Genomic DNA, 23,937 nt, shown 5'->3' on the forward strand with positions numbered 1-23,937 from the left:
AAGTAGAGGGGTGCAGCTGCCTAGTTTTCTGAATTTTCAAGTACTGTAGTAGAAGGTGCTGCTCGAATGTGTGGGTGCAATGAGGGTATGAGTTTTCCTTATATGGCACAGAGCCTTCCTTCTGTTCAAATGGATATTATCTCAACACTACTGAAGTGAGGAGAGAAATCGCTGTCATTGCCATATGTGTAGCTGTGGTTCACCTAGCTCTCCGGAGGGTTTATTATAAGCGTAGCTGAAATATTGTGCTCTGAATTTTGAAATAGTAATCAGTACACCGTAGACCTCCTAAACTCCTGAAAAGGGACATGTCCCAGGTTCTGATGCTGGAGACACCCTCCTCTCTGCCCCCACCAGATTGGTATTTGCTTTTTAAATTCATAGTAACTTCTAGCCTATAGAGCACAGATAACTTACAGGATCAAATAAATGTTTATAACCAGTAAGACTATACAAGCAAGGTGTCCTAATCAGTTATCTTACAGAAAGAACCCAGAGCCTCTGAATTTGCAAACTGCCTTAGCAGAGGGAATCCTTGACAGCCCAGAAAATCCTAGAAGTATTTTTCGAGATAGGAGTTGGCTTAATGAAGAAAAAAACAGCTGCACACAGTAGAATCCTTGGGGCTTTTGTGTATTATCTGTAGAACCTTCTCTATTCACAAGTACTCTCACTGAAGTTTGCGTGTTAACAATGGAGTTGTTTTAAACCTGTTTTATTTACAAGGGGATGCTTGTTTTTTCTGTTGATTCCTGTAGTGCCCTGTTACCATCCTGCTCCATGAAGCATGGTGTAGCTCTATAGTTCTCCACTAAAATAAAGTATTCGGTTGGAACTGGCTCAGCATTGGCCTGTTTACTGCTTCTCTACACATTACAGCTTCCTTACCTCAAATAGTGTTTGAGCAGACTGAAAACATGTTTTTGGCTATGCTCCATAGTTTGGCTTCTGCTTCCCCAGTAATGCCATAAAAATGCTTTGTCAAATAAATTCTCAGGAACTGAAAAGAACAAATTCTCTGCTCCATATGATTGTAGATAATAGAGGCAGGCTTCAGCTGACCACATGGCTTGGTGCCCATGGCTTAGTAAAGCCGAATCACACAGCATCCCTTGACAGTGCTTTATAGCCATCAGAGTTAGTGCTCTGCATGTGATGGATGAGGTTTCCATTTAACAAAATTTGCACTGAGCATTTATTTCCATTGGGTCTTTTGCATTCCTTAAAATGTTATCTTTCTTATCCTGCTCTGTTGCCAATTAGCGTATATTATGGAGTTTTCGAACTCAGGGTTAATTTTTGATCGGGTAAACTTCTAATGTTAACCAGTAGAATCCTATGAGAGAAAGTACTCTCTCTCTCTCTCTCTCTCTCTCTCTCTCTCTCTCTCTCTCTCTCTCTCTCTCTCTCTGTGTGTGTGTGTGTGTGTGTGTGTGTGTGTGTGTCCCTTCCTTAGTCTGGGTATTGTAACATCTTAGCCAGCATTCCAGCTGGAAAGAAATATTTTAGAATAATTAGGGAAGGTTTATTTACAAAGGGACTATTTTAAAAGATATCAATGTATGGGGGTGAGGTGGGGAGGGACAGGACACATAGGATAATATAGTAACTTGGTAGAGCTGTTATTTTCTCTAGATCAGGAGGGCAGGAAGGAAGGGGCGCAACTCTAGAGAGAGAATGCTGTAGCCAGTGCTGCCTGCAGAATGATCTGCTGTGAGAGGCAGAGTCTGGCACTTGGAAGCCACTCATCTCCCTCTCTCTAATCTCCTGTTGGGGCTTCCGGTTAACTGAACCCAATCGGAAGCTGAAAACTGAAATCCCCATCGGTCAGCTTCCCAGGGCAGCGAGGAGGACAAAAGGCAGAGTGGCTTTGGAGGGCAAATAGAAGGCATTGCACATATCCCAGTGCAGGTATCCAGTTATTCCTAGGAGAGACATACAAATCTCAATACAAAACAAACTCACTTTTTATTTTTAAGTTTTATTGAGATATGATTGACATACAAAATACTGCATATATTTAAAGTATAAAATTTGTAAGTTTTGGTATGTATTTACCCGTGAAGCTGCCACCACAATCAAGACAAACATATCCATCTCCTTTAAAAAAAAAAACCACTTTAACATTTAAGATAGTCCAGGTGGTTTTTCTGAAATATATAATGTGTGATAATGAAATAACGTAGCAGCAGGGGCAAATCCAACAAGTGTTAGCTCTAGAAAGACACCAAAAAAGAAATTTATGACTGTCAAAACTTATGAAGAAGCTATAACAAATTAGAAAAAAATTAGAAAAAAAAAAACTCTGAGTTTGAAAAGGTTTTTTTTGTTGTTGTTTATTTCTACTTTGTGTTTTTTGGCCACATATTTTTTTTTTAAGATTTATTTATTTATTTATACAAGAACCGGGGTACAGGCCAGATGCACGGGAGGGTGAGAGGATTCACCAGAGACAGAGCAGAGAGCAGAACAGGCAGACTGACGAAATACACTGCTGACGGGAGCAGCAGGCGAGACAGGAGAGGTCTGCTGCGCCATATGGGACCCTCGCTGGCAGGGATCGAACTGGCACTGCAGAGGCTGCGGACAGCTTCACAGCGCGGCGCTCAACCGCCTGGGCCACCAGGGGAGACCCTGGCCGCATATTTAAAACAAAACAAAATAAAAATCTGAAACTGCTGTGAGAAATAGTTGAATGTAAGAAAATAAGTGTTAAATCAATATTTAGTTAGTGTCAGCACAGCGGTAGTTTCAGTAGTTTTTATAGGGTCTTCATGTGCTATGCAGCAAGCTCCCAGAAAGACCCAGGTATAGGTACATGTTCTGTATAATGACCCCAGTCTCCAGAAAGCAATGCGTGGGAAGGCAGGATGTGCTATTGTTAACAATGCTTACAATTATAACCATTAAATTGTTGAGTATTTAGAATATGCTGGTGATAGAACCAGGATGGGATTTAATTTTCTGAACTTTATTCTATCTTGTTTTAAATTAGGGAAACCAGTAAATCATTTACAAACACGTTAAAAAAACATTTATTAGTAATTTCTTATTACCACCTTACAGCTAAAGGGGGGTGGCCAGAGAGTCATGGTCTGAGTGACAACTGGTATTCTCTCTATCCCTCCCTGTGGCAAGAGCCCTGTTTATTCCACCTCGAGATCCTCAGGATTAGGGCAAGCTGGCATCTGGTCTGGTTCAGGAGTTCAGTGCAAGTCCCCAGTCCCACTTCATGCACAGAAAAGCAATTCCCTCGCTAGAACAGGACAAAGGACAGGCATTGTGAAGTTTTAGATTGAGATTGGGCAGGCAAGGAAGATTGGGCAGGCTGTGGGGTTGAAGGTGAGGGTGGGGGCGGTGTTCAGGGGCATCCAGTGACCCAGGAGTTTCCATTCTGGCCTTCAAATTTACCTAGCAAGTTCAGTTCTCAGGGCCTTTGTGTATTTTAATTCTTATGCCTATATATTGCTCTTGCCCCAGATTTTTGCAAAACTCTCATTCTCAATTCAGATTACTGCTCAAATATCTCTTCCTCATAGAAACTTTCTTTTGCCATTTTTTTATCTTAAAAAATAATCTTTGTTGCTCTCTCCCTCTCCTACTTTCTTTTCCTATTAAAGTGGTCACTGTTGGATAATATCAGTAAGTAAACTTTTTGGTCTTTGAACCACTATACTGCTTAAATATTGTCAAGGACCCCCAAAAACTTGTGTGTATGCAGGTTATACTTTTCAAAATTTACCTTATCAGAAATTAAAATAGAAATTTAAAAAATTTGTTATTCATTGAGATAGAGTAATGCTAATACCATTAAATATTAACATAACTTATAAAAGATAATGGTATTTTCTAAAATGAGAGAATTATATGAAATGAATGATATTGTTTTATATTTTTGTACATGTTCTCTATTGAAAAAAGATAACTAGGTTGTCACATCTGCTTCTGTGTTCAATCTGTTGTCAAATGTTGTTTTGATAAAAGTTGAACATTTGGCTCTACACAGATATGTAGTTGGAAAAGGGAAGGTTGTTATAATAGCCTTCTCATCTAATTGTAGCTATTCTATTTTGACATTACATCAAGACTCAGGAAGTGGTTGTTTTTTAAAGGCTAATTGTTGTGTGGACCTTGCACCCTGGACATATTTATATGAGCCACTCCCAGCTTGTGGGTCAGATGGCTGTTTTTGAAAGGAAAAATTGGTCGCTTTCTTTTGAAATTATGGTTTTTATAAAGTGGGATGAGAAATGGGATCGTCACTTTTATTATACTGTTGAATAACCCATAAAAAAAAAAATCACAGTCTTGAAAGATTTTAGACAGTCCTCCTCATCAAACACCTACTTTTCATGTCACAGAAATTGAATGCTTTTCCTTGATAAATCCACATCTCGTATTATGGCTGCCTTTTTGAGGTGGGAAGTAAGTACTTAATAATTTCTAATATCACTTTAATATATGTTTAATTTATTGAAAATATCTAGCAGTTATTAAGAGTGTTTATTCCTTCCTCCCTCCCCCCTCCTGATTATACTCATTACCTTATTTGAATAAGTGAATAAAGTACCTTTCAGAAATATCCTTAAACCAGTATGGAAATAGAGTTAAACATCCAGGTCTATAGATATGTCTAATAAATTAGACAGTCATTTTATCTGTTTGCTGGGAATGTTTCAGTTTATTAATCTATAATTTTATGTTTATCTCTTTAAGATCCACACGGGTTTACAGCACCAAATAATCTGGCCTTGTCAGCCCAGCTGCGTTCCTCTGGATGAAAAACTCCTGCCCCAGCTTCTAAAAGAAGCAGGCTACATTACCCATATGGTCGGAAAATGGCACCTGGGAATGTATCGGAAAGAATGCCTTCCAACCCGCAGAGGATTTGATACCTACTTTGGTAATGGAAATGCACATGTTTCTTTAACAACCAGGCTAACTGCAGCCATCTCATAAAACACACCCAAGTGTAATCAAATGAAATGTCTGGCAACATGAACACAGAGTGAATCGGTTAGCACCACGGAGGGGAGGCTTTCTTATGCCCCCTCCATAAATGTGGCTCCTCACCCCAGGTGGCAGGAGCTCCCAGGCAGCAGTTACCTTGGTCAGGGTACCGAATGCCATGTTGGAGCCTGTGAAGAGTTTGCTACCTCCACATCTGAGACCATTGTGTTCTCAGAGAGCCTTATTACTGAAAGGGGTACAGATTGATTTTGTTTTTTAGGCCAAATCCAGTACAAGAATATTTCCATCACAGAGATTCAGAATATTTTTTTCTTCCCATGGAATTTGTTTAAAAGTTGTTTTTTTCCCCCCTGGAGATGGTGGAGAAAATACTTTTCCATTAGCATCCTTCCATCTCCCCCTCCCACCTTCTGTGTAATATGCTTTTGAAATCAGGAGATTGGAGAAAGTAAATAAAAAAATAGAATGGAAGGATTAATAACAAGTGGCAATAGGAAGCATAATAAGAAATAAGGGTTTTATGGGTTGATAGCTCTATAAAAATAAATGTGAAAACTAAAGTTTGTTTAGTGCCCTCTTTATATCTGTTATAAATCATGTCTTAACCTATGTATCTTGTCAGTGGCTGTATGTCTTTCTGTCAAGTTCTTTTCATATTGAGCTATCTTTCTGTCTAGCTATTTAGCTACCTACTTACCTCTCATTTGTCTATTTATTTACAACCTGCCATATCCAAAAAGGAACACACACTGAGCATAAAAAGTTTTAAAATAAATAGAATAAACAGTAGTGGTAAATAGAAAAAGATGAAATAGTTTCAAGCTATTGAATTACAAAAACCTGTCTGGCTCTTGGCAAGCTTTGAATTCAACTCTGAGATTCGAGATTTCCTATGTCCAAAGGGGGAAAAAAAGGAAACGGCTGTAAGAATCACGTTATTTATAAGATAAATGGAAACCAGATGTTCAGGAAGAGTAAAACATTTTTCTGGCTCTTAAACATAAGTGAAATTTCTTCTTTATGAGAAGGTAAGGTGGACAGCAGCCTCAAATACATCATTTCAGTAATAAAGTGATTTTCTCATGGATGTTTCTCAAGTCATTCCCTTTTATTCAAGTTAGGGCCTAAACACCAAAGTGCATTTGGTAAAAATGATTATATGGTGCCCAAAACAGTGCAGTGGAAAAACACATTTCTATTGTGCTTGTTGGATGCAGGGTTAAGATCAAGACACAAGGACATCAGACATGACACCATTTGGGTCCTCCTGTAGACACTGCTAATTAGTCATGGCATTCTTTCTTAATGAACCCGGGTATATCCTCAGTGTCTTCAAGTAGCTGATAAAAATCAGGCTTGTATACAGGTCCTCTTTGTCAACTTGGAAATTCTAGAGGAAAAAGCAACCTTTGACAATTTTCAATCATGTCAGTGCTAAAATGTGGGTCACTGCTTATACTCTAGGAAGAAGAAGACTATAGCTATTTAAAAAATTTTTTTTAAGATTTATTTATTTTTATACAAGAGCTAGGGTACAGGCCAAAGGCGTGGGAGGGCGAGAGGATTCACCAGAGACAGAGCGGGGAGCAGAACAGGCAGACAACCAAGATGACTGAAATATACCGCTGAGGGGCATGGCAGGCGAGACAGGAGAGGTCTGCCGTGCCATGTGGGAATGTCCCTGGCAGGCTGGGAATCAAACCAGCGCTGCAGAGGCTGCGATGGTGGCACCGTGCCATTGGGGAGGCCCTGTTTAAAATTTTTATTAAAAGCCAAGTTATATAAAATTCAGTTGGACAGAAAGTAGAAATGATAACCTAATAGTATTAAAAAGTCTAATAGGAGTTCAGTGAAAGCACCCCATATTCAGGGAATGGACGTTTGGAGACAAAGAAAATAAAATGGCCATGCAGCTGTTGTCATTGTTATGATTCGGATGTTCTATTCCAAAGAAGTCAGAGATAGTGAGGCTAATTGTAAACTCTGTGAATACGTTCAATTCCCTAAATTGTGCACTTTAAATGGGTAACTTGTAAGGTATATAAATTATGTCTCAGTAAAGCTGTTAAATAAAGAAGTCAAAATTTGACTGCTTAAAAATTATTTCCTCATTTTTTTTCTGGAAAAACATAGGCTGTCTTCTTCTTTAGGTTCCGCATAGACATTCATTTGTGAATCACTGTGTTAAGAAAAGTGCCATATGACTGTCATGTGGTAGCTTGGTACAAATTTGGCAAAGTATGTGAATAAATAATTCTTAACTCTTCCTATTTGTAATATCTTGCTACTATTTATAGTTCATACATCTTTTAACCAAGTGTATCCTATGAATATATTCTCCCAAATGATAGAAAACAATTTTGGATAAAGAGCCTGAAGTAATTTCCTTAATCTCTAATACCTACTTATTAAAAACCCAAATAATAACCGAGTGTCCTGACCCCTTTAACAGGCTGAGATGATTTTTTATGTATACTTTTCTTTCTCTGTCACTACTAATTACCAACACATTGGCTTTCCCTTTTTGTTTTATACATAAGAGAAAAAATTGTCTCTTAAAAACTTATCTTCATATCAAGGTATCCACTGTTTTCAGGACCTTAAATTTGCTGGATCATGGAAAAGGAGGAAATTAACTTGTTATAAAAGTTGTGTGAGAGTTTTCATAGGGAAAGTTAAGTCCTGTGGAAAGAACTAGGCCTGTTTTATCCTTTTTTTTTTTTTTTCTTTTTCACTTGGGAACAAATTATGCATTGGGTTGAATATGCATTTTGTTTGAAATGCCTCTTTTATGCTTTGAAGCCTCCTCCTTCAAGGAGTTTGTTGTCAAGATTGTCCTGGAGCAATCTCAGATGCTTTATCATCCTCATTTTGAGGTTAACAAGCAGAAGATAGATTAAATTCCATCAGAGCTATTTCTTTTTAACAGCTTTATTAAGATAATTCACATACCATATAGTTCTCCCAATTAAAGTATCCTATTCAGTGATTTTAAACAAATTCACAGGGTGACTACCATCCCAGTTTAATTGTAGAACATTCCTTTGTCCTCAAAAGAAACCCCATTAGCAGTCTCTCCCTTTCCCACCAACTTGGCCAGATCTATGCAACCACAAAGCTATTTTTTGTCCTTATGTATTTGCTTATTCTGGACATTTCATATAAATGGAATCATAATATGCAGCACAGCTTACTTTACTTTAATATTTTAGGAAAATATAGAGCATGTGCAGAAGCAACTATTCCTTTCATTTTAAAGTCCAAATTGTGGTTGATAAGCAGTTGATGCCATTTAAATATAGAGTGAAAATAAGGTCACCGTAGGTAGAAAAATCTAATTACAGTGCTGCACATCATTTCCATCTTTGGCTCTGTTTAGTTGCCTAGAGATCCTCTCTTTGTAAATGTTTGTGTCTTTCACCAGTGGGTGTCAGCATCTGACTACAGATGATTCCTTCTGGAGCTGCTTCCATAAATAACCTTGAAGCCAGTCTCCCAAGGTCAATATCAACACTGTTTTTAATCCTGAGTTCATTTATGTGATCATCTCAGAGTAACAACTTCAAATATCACATTAGCTATATGCTATTTTAGCCACTAGATAGATTTAAAAGATTAAAATATTATCACCTTTACTAAATTTGAACTGTTATTTTTAAATCATATTATTTGAAATCACCCACTTTGAGAGTTACATGATAGAGCCTTATGTTCTAAAGACTTGAGAGAGGAATGGATTTGAATTTTTATCCAGTTACCTTTTAATGCCTTCTGCTATCAAGTATAGAGATGTTAAGATGCTGTTCTGATTAACCTTGTCATTTGATTAGCCTTGTCACGGGTAATCAATTGCATTAGGCAATTAAATGCTGAAACATTAGTTTGTTTAGCAAGTTGTTTGTGATGCTGACTACTTTCATCTCCCATTCTTGTAGGCTATCTCCTGGGTAGTGAAGATTACTATTCCCACGAGCGCTGTACATTAATCAATGCTCTGAATGTTACTCGATGTGCTCTTGATTTTCGAGAGGGTGAAGAAGTAGCAACAGGATATAAAAATATGTATTCAACAAACATATTTACCAAAAGGGCTACAGACCTCATAGCTAACCATCCACAAGAAAAGGTAAGTCTTGCCCTCTTCATTGATATCAAAATTGTGTTAAGATAGCATCTCTTCACATGAATATAGGAAAGATCACTCTTGTTCAGGAAAAAATGTAATGCATTCTAGGAGAGTGGTTTCCAAATTTTAGAATACATCAATGTATGCCTGGAAGCTTTTTAAAATAGAAATTCCTGGAGCATAGTTCTAAGCATTGGATTCAGTAGGTGTGGGGAAATCCATATGTTGGCATTTTAGAGAAATTCTTAAAGGGTGATTCGCATGCAAGTGCTCCCCATTCTTTTTTTTTTTTTTTAAAGAGGCATGAATTTTTATTTATTTATTTATTTGTTTATACATGCACTGGGTACAGTCAGAAGCGCGGGAGGGTGAGAGAATTCACCAGAGCCAGAGCGGGGAGCAGAGCAGGCAGAAGGACTGAAGTACACTGCTGAGGGGAGCAGCGGGCAGCAGGAGAGGTCTGTGCGCCATGTGGGACCCTCCTCCGGTGGCCGGGGAGCAGCCGGGGATCGAACCGGCGCCGCAGAGGCCGCAGAGGCTTCGCAACCCAGCGCTCAACCGCTGCGCGACCGGGGAGGCCCATGCTCCCCATTCTTGAATCCTGTATCTACAGAACTTTAATACAAATGTAATCTTATTGGTGTATTATCTGCATGTTCTGCAAATAGTAAATTGACTTTAAACAATAGGCTGATATGTAAGATGACACTTTATCATGACAAACTTTTTGTTAAATGATTGACAACTTTAGGTTCAGGGTGGTTCTCTAACTTGGTTTTTTTCCCTTCAAGATTATTTTGGCTATTCTAGATATTTTGCAATTCCTTGGTAATTTTAGCCTCAGTTGGTCAGTTTCTACCAAAAATAAAATAAGTGCCTGACTGGATTTAGAATTTATTGAATCTAAGATCAATTTGGAGAGAATGAACGTCTAAATGAGTCTTCCAGTCAATCAACATGGCACACTGGCGAGCATGTTTTTCACGTTTGCCACATTGAAGTTACTGTATATGTATATGTCAGATGTTGAAAATTTTTGACTTATCTATAAGTAAAAATAGAAAAGAGTCTGAATAGTCTTAAAGACTATTTTTGCTGAACCTAGAGTTAATCTCATGAGTGGAAGTTTAAGTTCTCTGGGTTTTTAAAGACAGAGGTCTGCATTAGAAAAATGTGGTCCATACACACATGCGTGTACATGCACACACTAGAATACTTATTCAGCTATTAAAAAAACAGATGAACTCATGCCATTTGCAACAACCTGGGGAACTGGAGGATAATGCAAAGTGAAATAAATCCAAAAGAGAAAGACAAACACTGAATGGTGTCACTGATATGTGGAATATAAGGAAACAAAACAAAAGATCAGATAACACCAAACCAGTAATAGGCCCTAGCAAACTGACTGGACTATAGGGTGGGAGGGTGGGCGGGGAGCAAAAGGGTGAGAAGGGTGCACAAGGGACTATGGTGGAGAACAATGGGTGCCTTGGTGGTGGGTGTGGTATGAGGACATGCCTCTGAGGATGTGTGATTTTGTGCCTCTGAATCACATACAATGTTGTAAACTAGTTATTTCAGTTAAAATAATCTCTGGGTTTAGCTTATAAATGCCTTTTAGATTGGGTCAAATATTTGTGCTGTCAGACGTTGGACTAAACTTTGATTTCATTCAAAACTTCATTAGCACCCCCATGAAATTAGTCCTTCACGTGGGACACTGACAGCAAATTACAGAAAGTATGGTGTTGCCTGGTTCTTCCAATTTCTTGCCCATTGTCTCTTTGACAGCTACTAAAGGTCTTTAGTGCAGATCATAGTGTAGAGTCCAGTTTATGTGCCTGTTCAGACCTAGTAGCTGGCTGCTCCTCCTTTTTGATGTGGGTTTTTTTTTTTTTTTAATCACTCTTACCTATTTGCATTTTGGAGTAACCAGAAGAAATTGGAACATTCTTTCAGATATACTAACCTATGCCTATTTTGAAATTTAGACTTAAACCAATATTTAGATACTTGGAAAGATAATTGCTAGGTAATTGACTTAAGTCCTCAGTTTTTTCCTATTACTTGGCATTTATATATATAACTAAAACCTCAAAGAACAAGATAAAGTCTTAAGGGAACTGCGTTCCTTGTCCCATCCTTTGTGGTAGGCACCATTTACAGATAAGCAAACTGGCTTAGAGAAGTTAAGTAACTTGTTCAAGGTTACAGAGCTATTAAGAGTCAAAATGGGAATTTTAACCCACATTATTTGATTTCAGAGCTCGATGTAATTTAACAAACCTCCCTAGTTTACAGCTAATATCCAAGACCGAAGATTATAAGCCATAGCATGTAATTCAGCTTGGTGGTTCCAATCTTCATAGTATATTAGGATCACCTGGGAAGCTTATAAGAAACACCCGTTACCAAATCTTGTGATTTATTGGTCTGGAGTGGGACCCTGTCATTAGCATTTAATTCCCCTCTGCCTTACCTCCCACCAGTGATTTTGATATGTGGTCACTATTGACTCCCCTCAAATACAAGGGGAAAACCGAGGCCAGCTGGCTTTTTTTTTAACAGGTTCACAATATAACATTACTTAATCATGCAATGACTGTAATGTGCCTACAGTAAAAATTAGTTCCTATTATGGAACAATAGAGTATTCTCTCACAGGGCCCATAACAGTAAGCGGATAAGAGGAAGCAGCTGGGGCGAAACAGTTCTTTGTGGGTGGGCTGCTTAACTGGTTGGTGGGGAAAGCACAGGAACTGAGGAAAAGGAGGCCACCAGAGCTCACACACCATCTGAACTGGAGTTATTAGTAAGGTGCTGCTTATGGGCAGCATTTCTGAAATTGTCAGGTGGGAGGTGTCTGAAATATTCTGAAGCATTATCCAGCATCCCCAACATTCTCAAAGTAGTTTCAAGCATAGACATCCAGTTCTCAATAAATCGATGCATCATATAGTTCCGGGAGCTGCAGTTATTACCATTTTATCCCAGTGTTAAATATGATTCCTTGCTAATTTCTCAGGTGCTATATAGACTATAACATAGGCAACTTGTGCTAATCATTCAAGAAATATCCTGGCAGTATCCACAGCTAAGTTAATAAGGTGCCTATTTAAAAGGGCACTTGAGGGGCAAAAGCAGATGGAACTATTTTGTAACAGAAACACAGTTGGTGCTGGACTCAGGGAGATTCTGCTAATAACTGCTGCGCTGTGTGTTGAGGAATGTCTTTTCTCTTTCCTACAGGCTAATTCCCTTAGCACTAACACTGAAGTGTGAGAGTATCATATTCATAAAATGTCTTATTTAAAAATAGTCCCCCTCAACACTTTGCAGAATAAAAATAAATGTTTTTGCATACACTGAATCTGCTAGAAGCTTCTTAAAGTAAATGTGAATTTTTAGACTTAATTTTCCCTGATAAAATTTTATAAAAGTCAAAGATAGAATAATAATTTAAAACATATAAGATACTTTTTAAAATTTGAACTTTAAGTTAGGAAAATATACTGAAGAAATGAAAATAAGGCTTTCTACCTCTCTGAAATTAGGTTTCTTAGCATTGAGGATACTTAAGAGTACTTATTGTAGATCTCCTATGATATACTAAGAAAGGGGGGAAAAACACTCAGGAGCATCTTACTAGTATACTAACAACTTTCGGTAATAATGCCATACTTTTACGTAATACTTAAACATTTGGGCATGATTTACAACTCCAACTCTGTTTTATATTCCTAAGAAACCTGAAACCCTAGAGTCAGGGTTGCCATGAAGGTGGCAGCTGATGAGACTACATCAAACTAAAAAGCTTGTGTACAGTGAAAGAAACCATGGCTAAAATGAAGACATCCTACTGAATAGAAGAAGACATTTGCTCACCATACATCTGACAAAGGACTGCTATCAAAGATTTACAAAGAACTCATAAATTCTACAGAAACAAAACAAATTTCCTAATCAAAAATGGGCAAAAGAACCAAACAGACAACTCTCCAAAGAAGACATTAATAAGCCAGCAGGCAGATGAAAAAATGTTCACAATCACTTATTATTTTAAAAAAATGCAAATCAAGACCACAGTGAGCTGCCATCTCACACCTGTAAAAATGACCCATATTGAAAAGACCAGAAACAAGTGCTAGTGAGGATGCGGAGAAAAGGGAATCCTCCTACACTGCTAGTGGGAATGCAACCTGGTGCAACCCTCATGGAAAGCCGTGTAGCAGTGTCTCAAAACATTAAACATGGATCTGCATTTGTAGGGTAAAGAAAATGTCAGGCTTTTCTGCCCTTCCGCCATCAGGATAGATGATGGATCCTTGTCCTGAATGCATGCCTGATGGCGGGCACCTGGAATAGGGTGTGGGTATAGGTAGATGGGATTCAGCTGAGCTAAGACTGTGCTTTTAAGGGCGGCGTCATGGGGACGCCAGCAGCAGCAGCACCAGTAGCAGCAGTAGAAGCAGAAGCCGAAGCCGAAAGAGAAGCCAAGAAGCAGCAGAACGAACGCTAGAGAGCCCAGATAGAGTGAAGACTTGCTGGGGGCTGGGAGGCCTGCCAGCCCCCCAGCCAGCACCTCTACCTGCCATATGCCTGGTGAACCCCAAATAAAAAACCTGCAAAACTACTGAGGACTTTGACTCCTCCTTTACCCGGTCTGCATGGGATCAGGAAACCTGCACTGTGTCCAGTTCCTGCCTTTACAGCATTCAACTCAGAAATTCCAGTCGTAGGCATCTACCCCCAAAATTCAAAAACACTAATTCGAAATGAAACTTACACTCCAATGTTTATTGAAGCGCTATTTACTTTAGCTAAACTGTGGAAACAACCTATGTACCCCAGAACAGATGAGAGGATCAAGAAGATGTGATATGTATACATAATGGAATACTATTCGGCAATGAAAAAAGATACTCATGCCATTTGTAGCAACATGGATGGAGCTTAGAAGGATCATCCTAAGTGAAATAAATCCAAAGGAGAAGGATAAATACCAGATGATATCACTAATATGTGGAATATAAAGTGACTAAATTAGTAGTCAGGTAAAGACAAGCTGAAAAGCTAACCCTTGATGGCTGACTACAGAACTGAAACACTAAGGGAGTAGGGAGAGGGAAAAAACAAAGAGGGAAGAAAGCAAAATGGCATATGGTAGTGGAATATAGGTGAGTTAGTAGTGGTTACACTATGGTGGTAATACCTAGAGGGGTTACCCCAGATTACCTCAGTTAAAAATAAATTTTTTAAAAAAAGGTGTCAGTTGAATGTATCTGGTTTGATCAGAGCAGGGATCTGGACCCAAGAAAGAACAAGGGTCAGCATAAACCCATAAATATCAAAGTTGAGGCCAGGACTCCAGTGTTTTGAATCAAGATGTTAGTAAGGTCAGGTTGGGCCTGCAAGTCTGCAAGGGCCAAGGCGTTATTGGACTTAAACTCAAGTCAGTAGATAGCATAGTAATGATGAACACATCCCCAGGATGGAGGTTGCTTGCTTTAGTCTAACAGTGAGCTAGGGTCCTGGATGATAGGTGTGGGGAATTTAGCTACAGCTGTTCACTGGAGGGTCCTAGCTGTGTTTGGAGAACCCTAGAGTCCTACTTAAATGTTCTTTAAATTGGACCAGCATAAAATACCAAGAACAGGACTCTTAGTTTTTCTTTTTTCAATTTAAAAGTTGTGTAGAAATGTTTCCCATCTAGCTGTCTTAGGGAGTGAGCACTCTCATGAATAAAGTTCACCTTGTCAGTGCTGACACTACTTTTACAGTATTGGATGGAACTACTCTGAAATGTGTTGCATTGGTCCTCACTTCATTAAGAGGACTGCACTACCCATCAGTCTGGTCCCAGTGACCCAGTACCATAAGGATGTGTGTATGACTGTTTGCCCCTCCATAAATGCCTCTAGACTACTGCTGATAATGGAGGGGGTGTGAGGAATATAGCTCGTTTGGTCCAAGAACTGCCCTTTTTTTTTTAAAGATTTATTTATTTATATAAGAACTGGGGCACAGGCCAGATGTGCGGGAGGGTGAGAGGACTCACAGAGACAGAGCAGGGAACAGAACAGGCAGACTGACTGAAATACACTGCTGAGGGGAGCAGTGGGAGAGACAGGAGAGGTCTGCTGCACCGTGTGGGTAGCTCCCTGGCCGGCCTGGATTGAACCCGCACTGCAGAGGCTGCGGACCGCTTCACAGAGCTGTGCTCAACTGGCTGCGCCACCAGGGAGCCCACCAAGGACTGCCTTTATCTACACTTACACAGTATTAGGTCCTGGTCAGTAGGCAGCTTGAGGCCTTTTCATGACCTGTGGCTTGGCTGGGCTTCACTTTCTTTTCTTTTTGCCTGACTACTGGGAAAAAACAGGACAATTGCTGCAGTTCTATGATTTTAACCCCTCAAGAGTGATGGCCATGTCTTTCATCACTAAGGAATACTGATGGGATAGATTTTTCAGGTAATTTTGCTATTTAACAAAGTGAGTAGAATGATTTCTTGAATACTTCTAAGACCCCTTAATGATGGTCCCAGAGTCATAATTATTTCCCCTGGTGTGGTTATAAGGACTTTTTCCCCACCATTACTTTGGCCATTACCTCTAAGGACCAGTTGCTGACGTGGAATGATCTGCCCCCTTCCCTGTCTCTCCTTCACCCTGTGGGTTGACATGTGGCCACTGATGACGCGGCTGAATTCCCTCTCTCACTCTCCTACCCCGACCACTGTAGGGAATCCAGACCAGCTTCATCGACTCTCATGTTTACCAGAACCAGGCTGCTAACCTGACTGAAAGAAGCCACTCAAGTAGAATAGTGGAGAGCCTGGCAAGTTGGAGTGCACTTGGGAGGGGGTCTCTGTTTCTGCAGTCATTTGTTACCTGATGGAGTATGGGTATGGGGTTGCTAGAGGTTCTAACTTTTCAAGGAACTAAAAACAAAGAATATTTTTATGTGATATTTCCTATTTTATTTATTTTAAGATTTATTTATTTATGCATTCAAGATCTAGGGGTACAGGCCATAGGCAGAGCAGGGAGCAGAACAGGCAGGCAAACTGAAGCACACTGCTGAGGGGAGCAGCAGACAAGCCAGGAGAGGTCCACCACGCCGTGTGGGTAGCTCCCTGGCCAGGCCTGGGATTGAACTCACACTGCAGAGGCTGCCAACAGCCCCACAGTGCAGTGCTTAACCCCTTGTACCCCTAGGGAGGCCCTAATATTTTCTATTTTAAAACTTCATGTGGGCTGTGAATTGTTGCACCATTCCAATTTTTAATCCTAGTCCCACCCAGACCTTGGCTGGTGGCTGGAGTTGGCTTGATCTCATGCTGGAGACCCTCACTGCACTGTCCAGCCCCTATACCTTCATCCTTTCCCCTCAGAACATCTCATCCCAGGGTCCTTCCTTGTCACCATGGCAGGTCACCCCTCTTCAGAGTCTGGAGGAACACAGAATTCCTATATGAATTGTATGACTGGAGTAAAAAGTGTGTATGTTAAAGGGGAGTGGAGGAAGAGCTAAAGTGGTGTCAAAACTTTTAGTATTGTCTTTTGGAATTGGAATTTGGAATGTCTCCCTGTGGAAATAATGTACAAATGAAGCATAGGTTCTACATTATCATGATTTTTCACTCCGTCACCCACATCTTTACAGAAATAAGTTTTAAAGTGATAGCTCTGATATTTGACAGCTTTTTTAAAAAAAACATTTTGATTTTTGAGAAAAAGTGTTTCTAAGTTCTAAAGATCTGAACTACATCTTTTAGATATCTGTTTGAGCTCCATATATTAACATCCCTTCATCCATTACAGAGATATAAAATATATAATTGAAAACAGTTATCAACAAAGATGAAATATGAGGCCCTCCTGCGCCCTGTCTGTTCTCTAACTCTTCTCTAGTCACTTATGATATTTAAATATCTCAAATACTTTAACAGAATTATATGTTCACTCTAGAGTTGAAACAGTTGTCTTTTTGAGGGTTGTCAACTCATTAAAGAATACTGTAGGAGCACAATGAAGAGAATGCCTTCAGAAAGACTCACTAAAAAGGAGAGGCTGACCTGGAATACCACTAATGTTAAATGTTAAATGTTAATGTTACATTGGGGTAATGTATCACACTCCTTAGTTTCCAGGAATTAAATGCACCTTGTGTTTGGTCTTACATCAAAGACTCCTATAAGGCATGGCATTCACTTGTTTTCTCATAAAAATATCAAAACCCTCTAACCTTCTCCTAAAGAGGGAAAATTACTTTTTAGCTAAAACATGTTTTGGTCCATATCCACACTGTAATAGAGGGGTCTATAGTAGGAAATTTCACTGCAGTTAATGTGAATTTAAGTAATTCATATAACCTTTTTAAGTCTCAGGAAGTTTACCTGTAAAATGGATATAACATAGGGGGGTGGTTTTGAGTATTAAATGAGATAGTAAATATTCTATTATATACTCGATATCAGAGTATATATAGCACATAGACAACATTTAATATATGATTGCTATTATTGATATTATTCTTTTGCATCAGTTCCTTCTAGGCCATTTTAGGATTGTGGCTTTTATTTATTTATTTTTTCCTTTTGTTATATTTTAATATTTTTCTTGTGACATAAAAATTCATACCATAAAATCCACCCATTTAAAGCATACAATTCAGTGGTAAGTTCACTGCAATCTAGATTTAAAACATTGCTGTCACTTTAAAAAGAAACTTTGTCCTTATCAGTACTCTCTAGTCATTCCTTTCCCCCAACTTGCTACAGCTCCAGGCAACAACTAATCTTCTTTCCATCTCCATAGATTTGCTTACTCTGGACATTTCATATAAGTGGAATCATAAAATGTCATCTTTTGTGATTGACTCCTCTCCTATAGCATAGAGTGTTTTTTTTTTAAGGTTTGTCTGTATTGTATCATATGTTAATATTTCGTTCCTTTTTATTGCTGTACAATATTCCTTTTATAGTCATTTATTGCTGAAAATGTACCATATTTTCTTCATCCAATCATCAATTGGTAGGCACTTTGGACGTTTTCACTTTTGAACTATTTTGAATAATGCTGTTGTTATCATCCATGAACAAATTTTTATGTGGTTATATGCTTGCATTTCTCTAGAAATGGAAATGCTGGGTTGTATGGTAACTATATTTTATAATTTCAGAAGCTACCAAGTTGTTTTTCAAACTGGCTGTACCACTTCCTGTTCTCACCAGCAATGAATGAGTGTTCCAATTTCTCTACATACTCATTTGTTATTTTCTGGTTTTTATATTATAACTACCTAGTGAGTGTTATTGTGCTATCTCAGCGTCATTTTGATTTACATTTCGCTAATGATTAATGATGTTGAGCATCATTTCATGCGCTTATTGACCATTTTTGATTTTTGACTTATTGTATATTTTCTTTAGTGAGCTAAAGATAGTCTGAGTCTTTGCTTGTTTTGTAAGTGGATTAATTGTCCTTTATTATTGAGTTGTAAGAGTTCTTTATAGATTCTGGATATAAGCCCATTATCAGATGTATGATTTGCAAATATTTTCTAACCATTCTATGGGTTGTCTTGATATTATTTTTATTGACTGATACATCTGGACTTATCTCTATATATTCAGTACTTCCATGCTCTCTTAACTGATTGCAAACTCTCTTTCCAGCCTCTGTTTCTCTACCTTGCTCTCCAGTCTGTCCATGAACCCCTTCAGGTCCCTGAGGAGTACCTGAAGCCATATGACTTCATCCAAGATAAGAACAGGCATTACTATGCAGGAATGGTGTCCCTTATGGATGAAGCAGTGGGAAATGTCACCGCAGCCTTAAAAAGCCATGGACTCTGGAACAACACAGTGTTCATCTTCTCCACAGGTGAGTCTGTCAATAGAAAAATCATCTTTTGGCAAAGCCTGAGACATGGTATTCGATAAATGGAATGAAGACAAATTAGAGCATTTAGCTGTTTCTTATTAAAATAAATGCTAACTGCAAGAGTGGAGACATGATAATAATGGATAGAAAAATGTTTCTAGGGGAAAAGAATTATGGGCCTTCCCCAATTCTTTCAGATGTCACTATATTCTGGGAATATGCTTGAAAACAAGCACTTGCTCCCTGAATAAATTTATAGGCAGGAAAGCTTGGCAGTGAATCCCTAGAGTGACTTGTTCTCAGCAATCTCTGCAGCCCAGGCATTCTCATTGAATAGGACTTCTGTGATCAGAGGGGTCTCTGCATCTTTGCAGAGAGACAGATTGTGACTTTAAGAAGACAGATAAGAAATGGCAATTTAAGTTTAGACTAGAATCTCTTTGTACAGATTTTTTTTTTTGTATTAAGATTTTTTTTTGACAATAAAAGTCATACATGTTGATCATGGAAAAAACAACAAGGAAGAAAAAAGAAAATTTTTGAAAACTGCTTTTATTTTCTCAGGGCCATTCTGCTTTCTCATCTATTATCTATGTGATTTACCTCCTCCGTTTAGACATAGTTTTCTAAAATTTTCCTTTGATGTACTTTCAGTGTAGATCTTGATTTATTCATTAAGCGGATTACTCTGAGAGCATTTTCTATCTGAAAACGAAGATCTTTTTTTTTTACAGAAAATTTTCTTATTTATTTCACAAGTGTTTGGATCTCCATCACACCTTTGTCCTACTCTATCTACAAAGAAAGAGTATTAAGGCCTCCCCGGTGGCGCAGTGGTTGAGCGCTGGGTTGCGAAGCTGCCCGCAGCCTCTGCTGTACAGGTTCAATCCCCGGCTGCTCCCCGGCCACCGGAGGAGGGTCCCACATGGTGCGCAGACCTCTCCTGCCACGCCCACTGCTCCCCTGAGCAGTGTTCTTCGTCAGTCTGCCTGTTCTGTTCCCCACTCTGGCTCTGGTGAATTCTCTCACCCTCCCGCGCTTCTAACTGTACCCAGTGCTTGTATAAATAAATAAATAAATCTTTTAAAAAAAAAGTTTAAAAAAAAAAAAAGAAAGAGAATTAGGAGCTTCCCTGGTGGCCTAGGGGTTAAGTCTCAGCACTATCACCCCTGGGGCCTGCGTTTGATCCCCTGCCAGGGAGCTGATCCACATGTCTCAGCAGATCTCTGTCTCACCGGCTCCCCCTAGCAGTGTATTTCAGTAGGTCCGCCTGCTCTGCTCCTCACTCTTGTGTCTGGTGAGTCCTTATACCCCCTGCACCTCTGACCTGTACCCCAGTTCCATGCAAAAATAAATAAGTAAAATCTTTTTTAAAATTTTTAAAAAAGAGCAAAAGAATTAGAATTAGAATCCTCTAACTGCCTTAGGGTCTTTCCTCCCTTATTTTTTCCACTATTTGGGAAATTACTTTAATATTATTTTGTGACCCTTTTAATTGAATTCATTGCAACTGCAATAATTTCAATTATCAAGACTTGTTTCTTATATTTTATAATTCTTTCTCTGTAAAGTTCTGTATTTACTCTGTGCATAGTAATTTACTTCTCTGGAGCCTGATCTGTAGTAATTAATTTTATATATGTGCAAGTGTGTATGTAGGTGTGTGTATGTATGTAAATGCATATGTATGTTTGCTTGTACTTCCAACATGTCTCTCTTCCTCCTATGGTCTAATTACTGTCTTTGTTTTCATCAGTCTTTCATGAAGATGGCTTCTTCTAATCCCCAGTGATTCTTGAATAAAACTTAAAAACATTTGACTGGAAACTCTTAAGATGATGAGAAACTCTCAAGACTTGTCATCTAGTGAGCTTTACTGTAAAGTGACTATATGAGGTACTTTCTTTTAGGAGTAGTTTTATTTTTAATTAGGCATGGTTTCTTTTAGGAGTAGTTTTATTTTTAATCTAGTATTTATCACATGCTTACTAGGTACAGTACATAGTTCTAAGTGCTTTACATGAATTAATTTTGTTAATTTTGTAGGCACTATTATCATACCATTTTATAGCTATGAGAAAAAGAAATACAAAGAGACTAAGTAATTTACCGGTGGTCTCACAATCAGGCAGGCAGTATCCTGCCTCTGAGATGAAGACCTGAATGTTCTTATTGGACTTCATGACCCAGCAGAGCTTTTCCCATGGTACTGCTTTATTGATCTATTGAGATCTTAGGCAGGGCAGAGTAACATCTACTCTGAGCAGCCTTGATCAATTGCTTTAGTGCTGTAAGGACTAAAAATTTTCTAAATATCCCCTGTTGCGAAAAAGTTGACTATAAGATAACATTTTCCCTGAAACTCTTATCCCTCAGGAAAGAGTGAGGCATTTTATACATAAGTCCTTACAGGAGCTCTCATATTCTGAGAGTCTTTCTCACTTTACTTTACTTTGAACATCCTGGTAAAGTACTTTTATCAGTGCTAGTATTGAATGCTTATAGAAGTCACTAGAAAGAATCAATAAAAAAGGTGACCAAGACATTTAATACTGATTTAGTAATTGTTCCCGGGAATTGTCTTCACAGTTTCAAGAATTGGTAGCTAAAGGTTTATAAAACAAGCCATTGTTGTTGGGATCACATTTATACAAGGATAAATGATTTCCTGAAATGAAAGTATATATGAATTAATGTATCATACTTAGACTGAAAAGTACTCAGACAGGAGTGAAGATGGTGCTTTAGAAAGCTTAAGTATCCCAAAATGACTTTGTGACAGCAGCTATTGAAATCAAGTATGCATGGGAAGAGGTAGAAAAAAATTTTTTTCATGCCATGTGAGGGTTGAATGAAAGCAATACTTTAAGATCACTATATCTCTTTCATTATATAATTTCAAATGTATACTTAGCTATATTTTAAATAGTTAGCTGACTATTTCATATATATCCTATATTTATTCAAATTCTCAAAAGTAATTTTTAGAATTACTCACAGAAAATGTATTACCTTATAGTATTCTGACACTGTGACATATTGATATGTATATTAGTCTTGCACCATCTTTGCTTTATATAGGTAAATCTAACTTTATTATGTGTATATATTTTTATTACAATTTAATTCAGTTTGCTATGGTTTTATTTGAGATTTTTGCATCATTCAAAAGTGAAAATGGGGGTTGATAGTTTCTTTTTTCTCAGAGGTTTTATTGTCTTGTTTATGTTCACTTCATAAAATAGTTGGGAAGGTTTTTTCATCTTTTCTATGCACTGGAACAGTTTACAGATTGTTTGAAAAATCTCTCTGGTTAAGATAGCCCCTGAAATCTGTTTGGAAACTATTATTTTTTAAAAATTGGCTTCCATAGTTTAAATTTTTTGATGAATTATATCTAGGTGTGGCATTTAAAATATTTAAAAATTAATTTTGCCTAAAATATAGTGACCCCTTTGATCTATGTGCTAAAATTTTCCACTCTAGGAAGTTTTCCTTATTCATATTTTAGATTATTGGCTTCTGTTCTGCTTGATTTATTTTTCAAAGATATCTCTGATTAGGAGCTCGTCTGCATTACCAGTTAGACATCTTTACAATTTTATTTCTGCTCTTTATTTATTTTTAAAGATTTATTTATTTATGCATACAAGAAGTGGGGTACAGGCCAGAGGTGTGTGGGGGTGTGCCATGTGAGTAGCTCCCTGTCAGGCCGGGGATTGAACTCTTGCTGCACTGGCTACAATAGCTTCATAAGTTGCGTCTTACCCCCTTGTGCCAGCAGAGAGGCTCTATTTCTGCTCTTTAACATCTATACTGTAGATAATTATTGATTATGTTTTTAGTTTATTTGTAATCCTTTCTTTGCCTCCAACAGTGCCCGTTTTTTTCTGAGCTTGTTAGTAATAATAATGACTATTTTTTATTCAATATTTCTGCATGCGCAGGCCTTGGGCCAGGGCTTTTCACATACTTTCTCATTATCATTTATGTTGTATACATTAAAATTCAAAGTAGCCTTATGAAACAGGGTTCATTATTCCTATTTTATAAATGAAGAAGCTAAAACTTTTTGGCTAAGTGATATGCCCAAATCCATTGCTATGAACTGAATGTTTCCACCCCAAATTCAAATGTTGGAATCCTAATGCCAGATATTATGGGACTTTGGGAGGTGATCATGTCATGAGGGTGGAGTGCTCATGGATGAGATTAATGTTTTTATAAAAGAGACCTCAGAGAGATCCTTCAACCCTCCCAACATGTGAAGGCACAATGAGGTGTCAGCGATGAACCCGGGAAAGTCTTCACCAGAAGGCTATCAAGCTAATGCCTTCACATTAGATTTTCCAGCCTCCAGAACTGTAAAAAATACTTCTGTTATAGCCATCCAATCTATGATATTTATAACAAGATATTTTGTTATAACAGCTCAAGTTGACTGAAACAGCCACACATCTAACAAACAGAAGAGCAAGAACTGAAATCCATTGTAACTTGAGGTCAATACCTGTTAACCCTAGTCAATTGTGCTATTTCATCTTTTCTTTTCATCTTATCATCCCATAGTCCCTCACTCAGCTTTTTAACCTTCTGCAATTCTTTTCATAGATCCCATGCTTTTCCTGAACCTTTCTGAACTGAACTTTTCTAAAACTTCATTCCCATTGTAGATCATTACCAAGTTATCTACTCTTCTCTGAGAAAGAACAGTGAAGGAAGAATGCATAGTCATCTCTTGGCCTCAGGTCACTGCTCCCTGGTTAATTCTTTCTCAAATCTGTAGCTCAACTCACTCAGTTCCCAGAAACCTTTGGTCATTAAGTCTCCTCAATTACTGATAGCTCTTCTTGGCATTTTCTTCTGTTTTGGCTGCTTTGTCTCTGACTTGCTAAAGGAACCCCAGCATGCATAGTTATGATGCTCCCTATCCCTATGTCTACAGGG

General features: G+C 38.3%; 1 protein-coding gene across 1 annotated transcript in view; it reads left to right on the forward strand.

Moving 5' to 3' along the window:
• Nucleotides 1-23,937, forward strand: part of ARSB (arylsulfatase B) — a gene marked incomplete at both ends in the record, with an annotated part of 150,978 nt that overhangs the window by 7,554 nt on the left and 119,487 nt on the right. The window contains 3 exons of the mRNA XM_084233405.1: nt 4,717-4,903; nt 8,907-9,097; nt 18,783-18,990. Of these exons, the coding sequence (XP_084089531.1) occupies nt 4,717-4,903; nt 8,907-9,097; nt 18,783-18,990 (586 nt within the window). The remainder of the gene's footprint in view (nt 1-4,716; nt 4,904-8,906; nt 9,098-18,782; nt 18,991-23,937) is intronic.

Source organism: Talpa europaea, assembly GCF_964194135.1.
Source record: "Talpa europaea genome assembly, chromosome: 5".
In the NCBI taxonomy this organism is placed as follows: domain Eukaryota; kingdom Metazoa; phylum Chordata; class Mammalia; order Eulipotyphla; family Talpidae; genus Talpa; species Talpa europaea.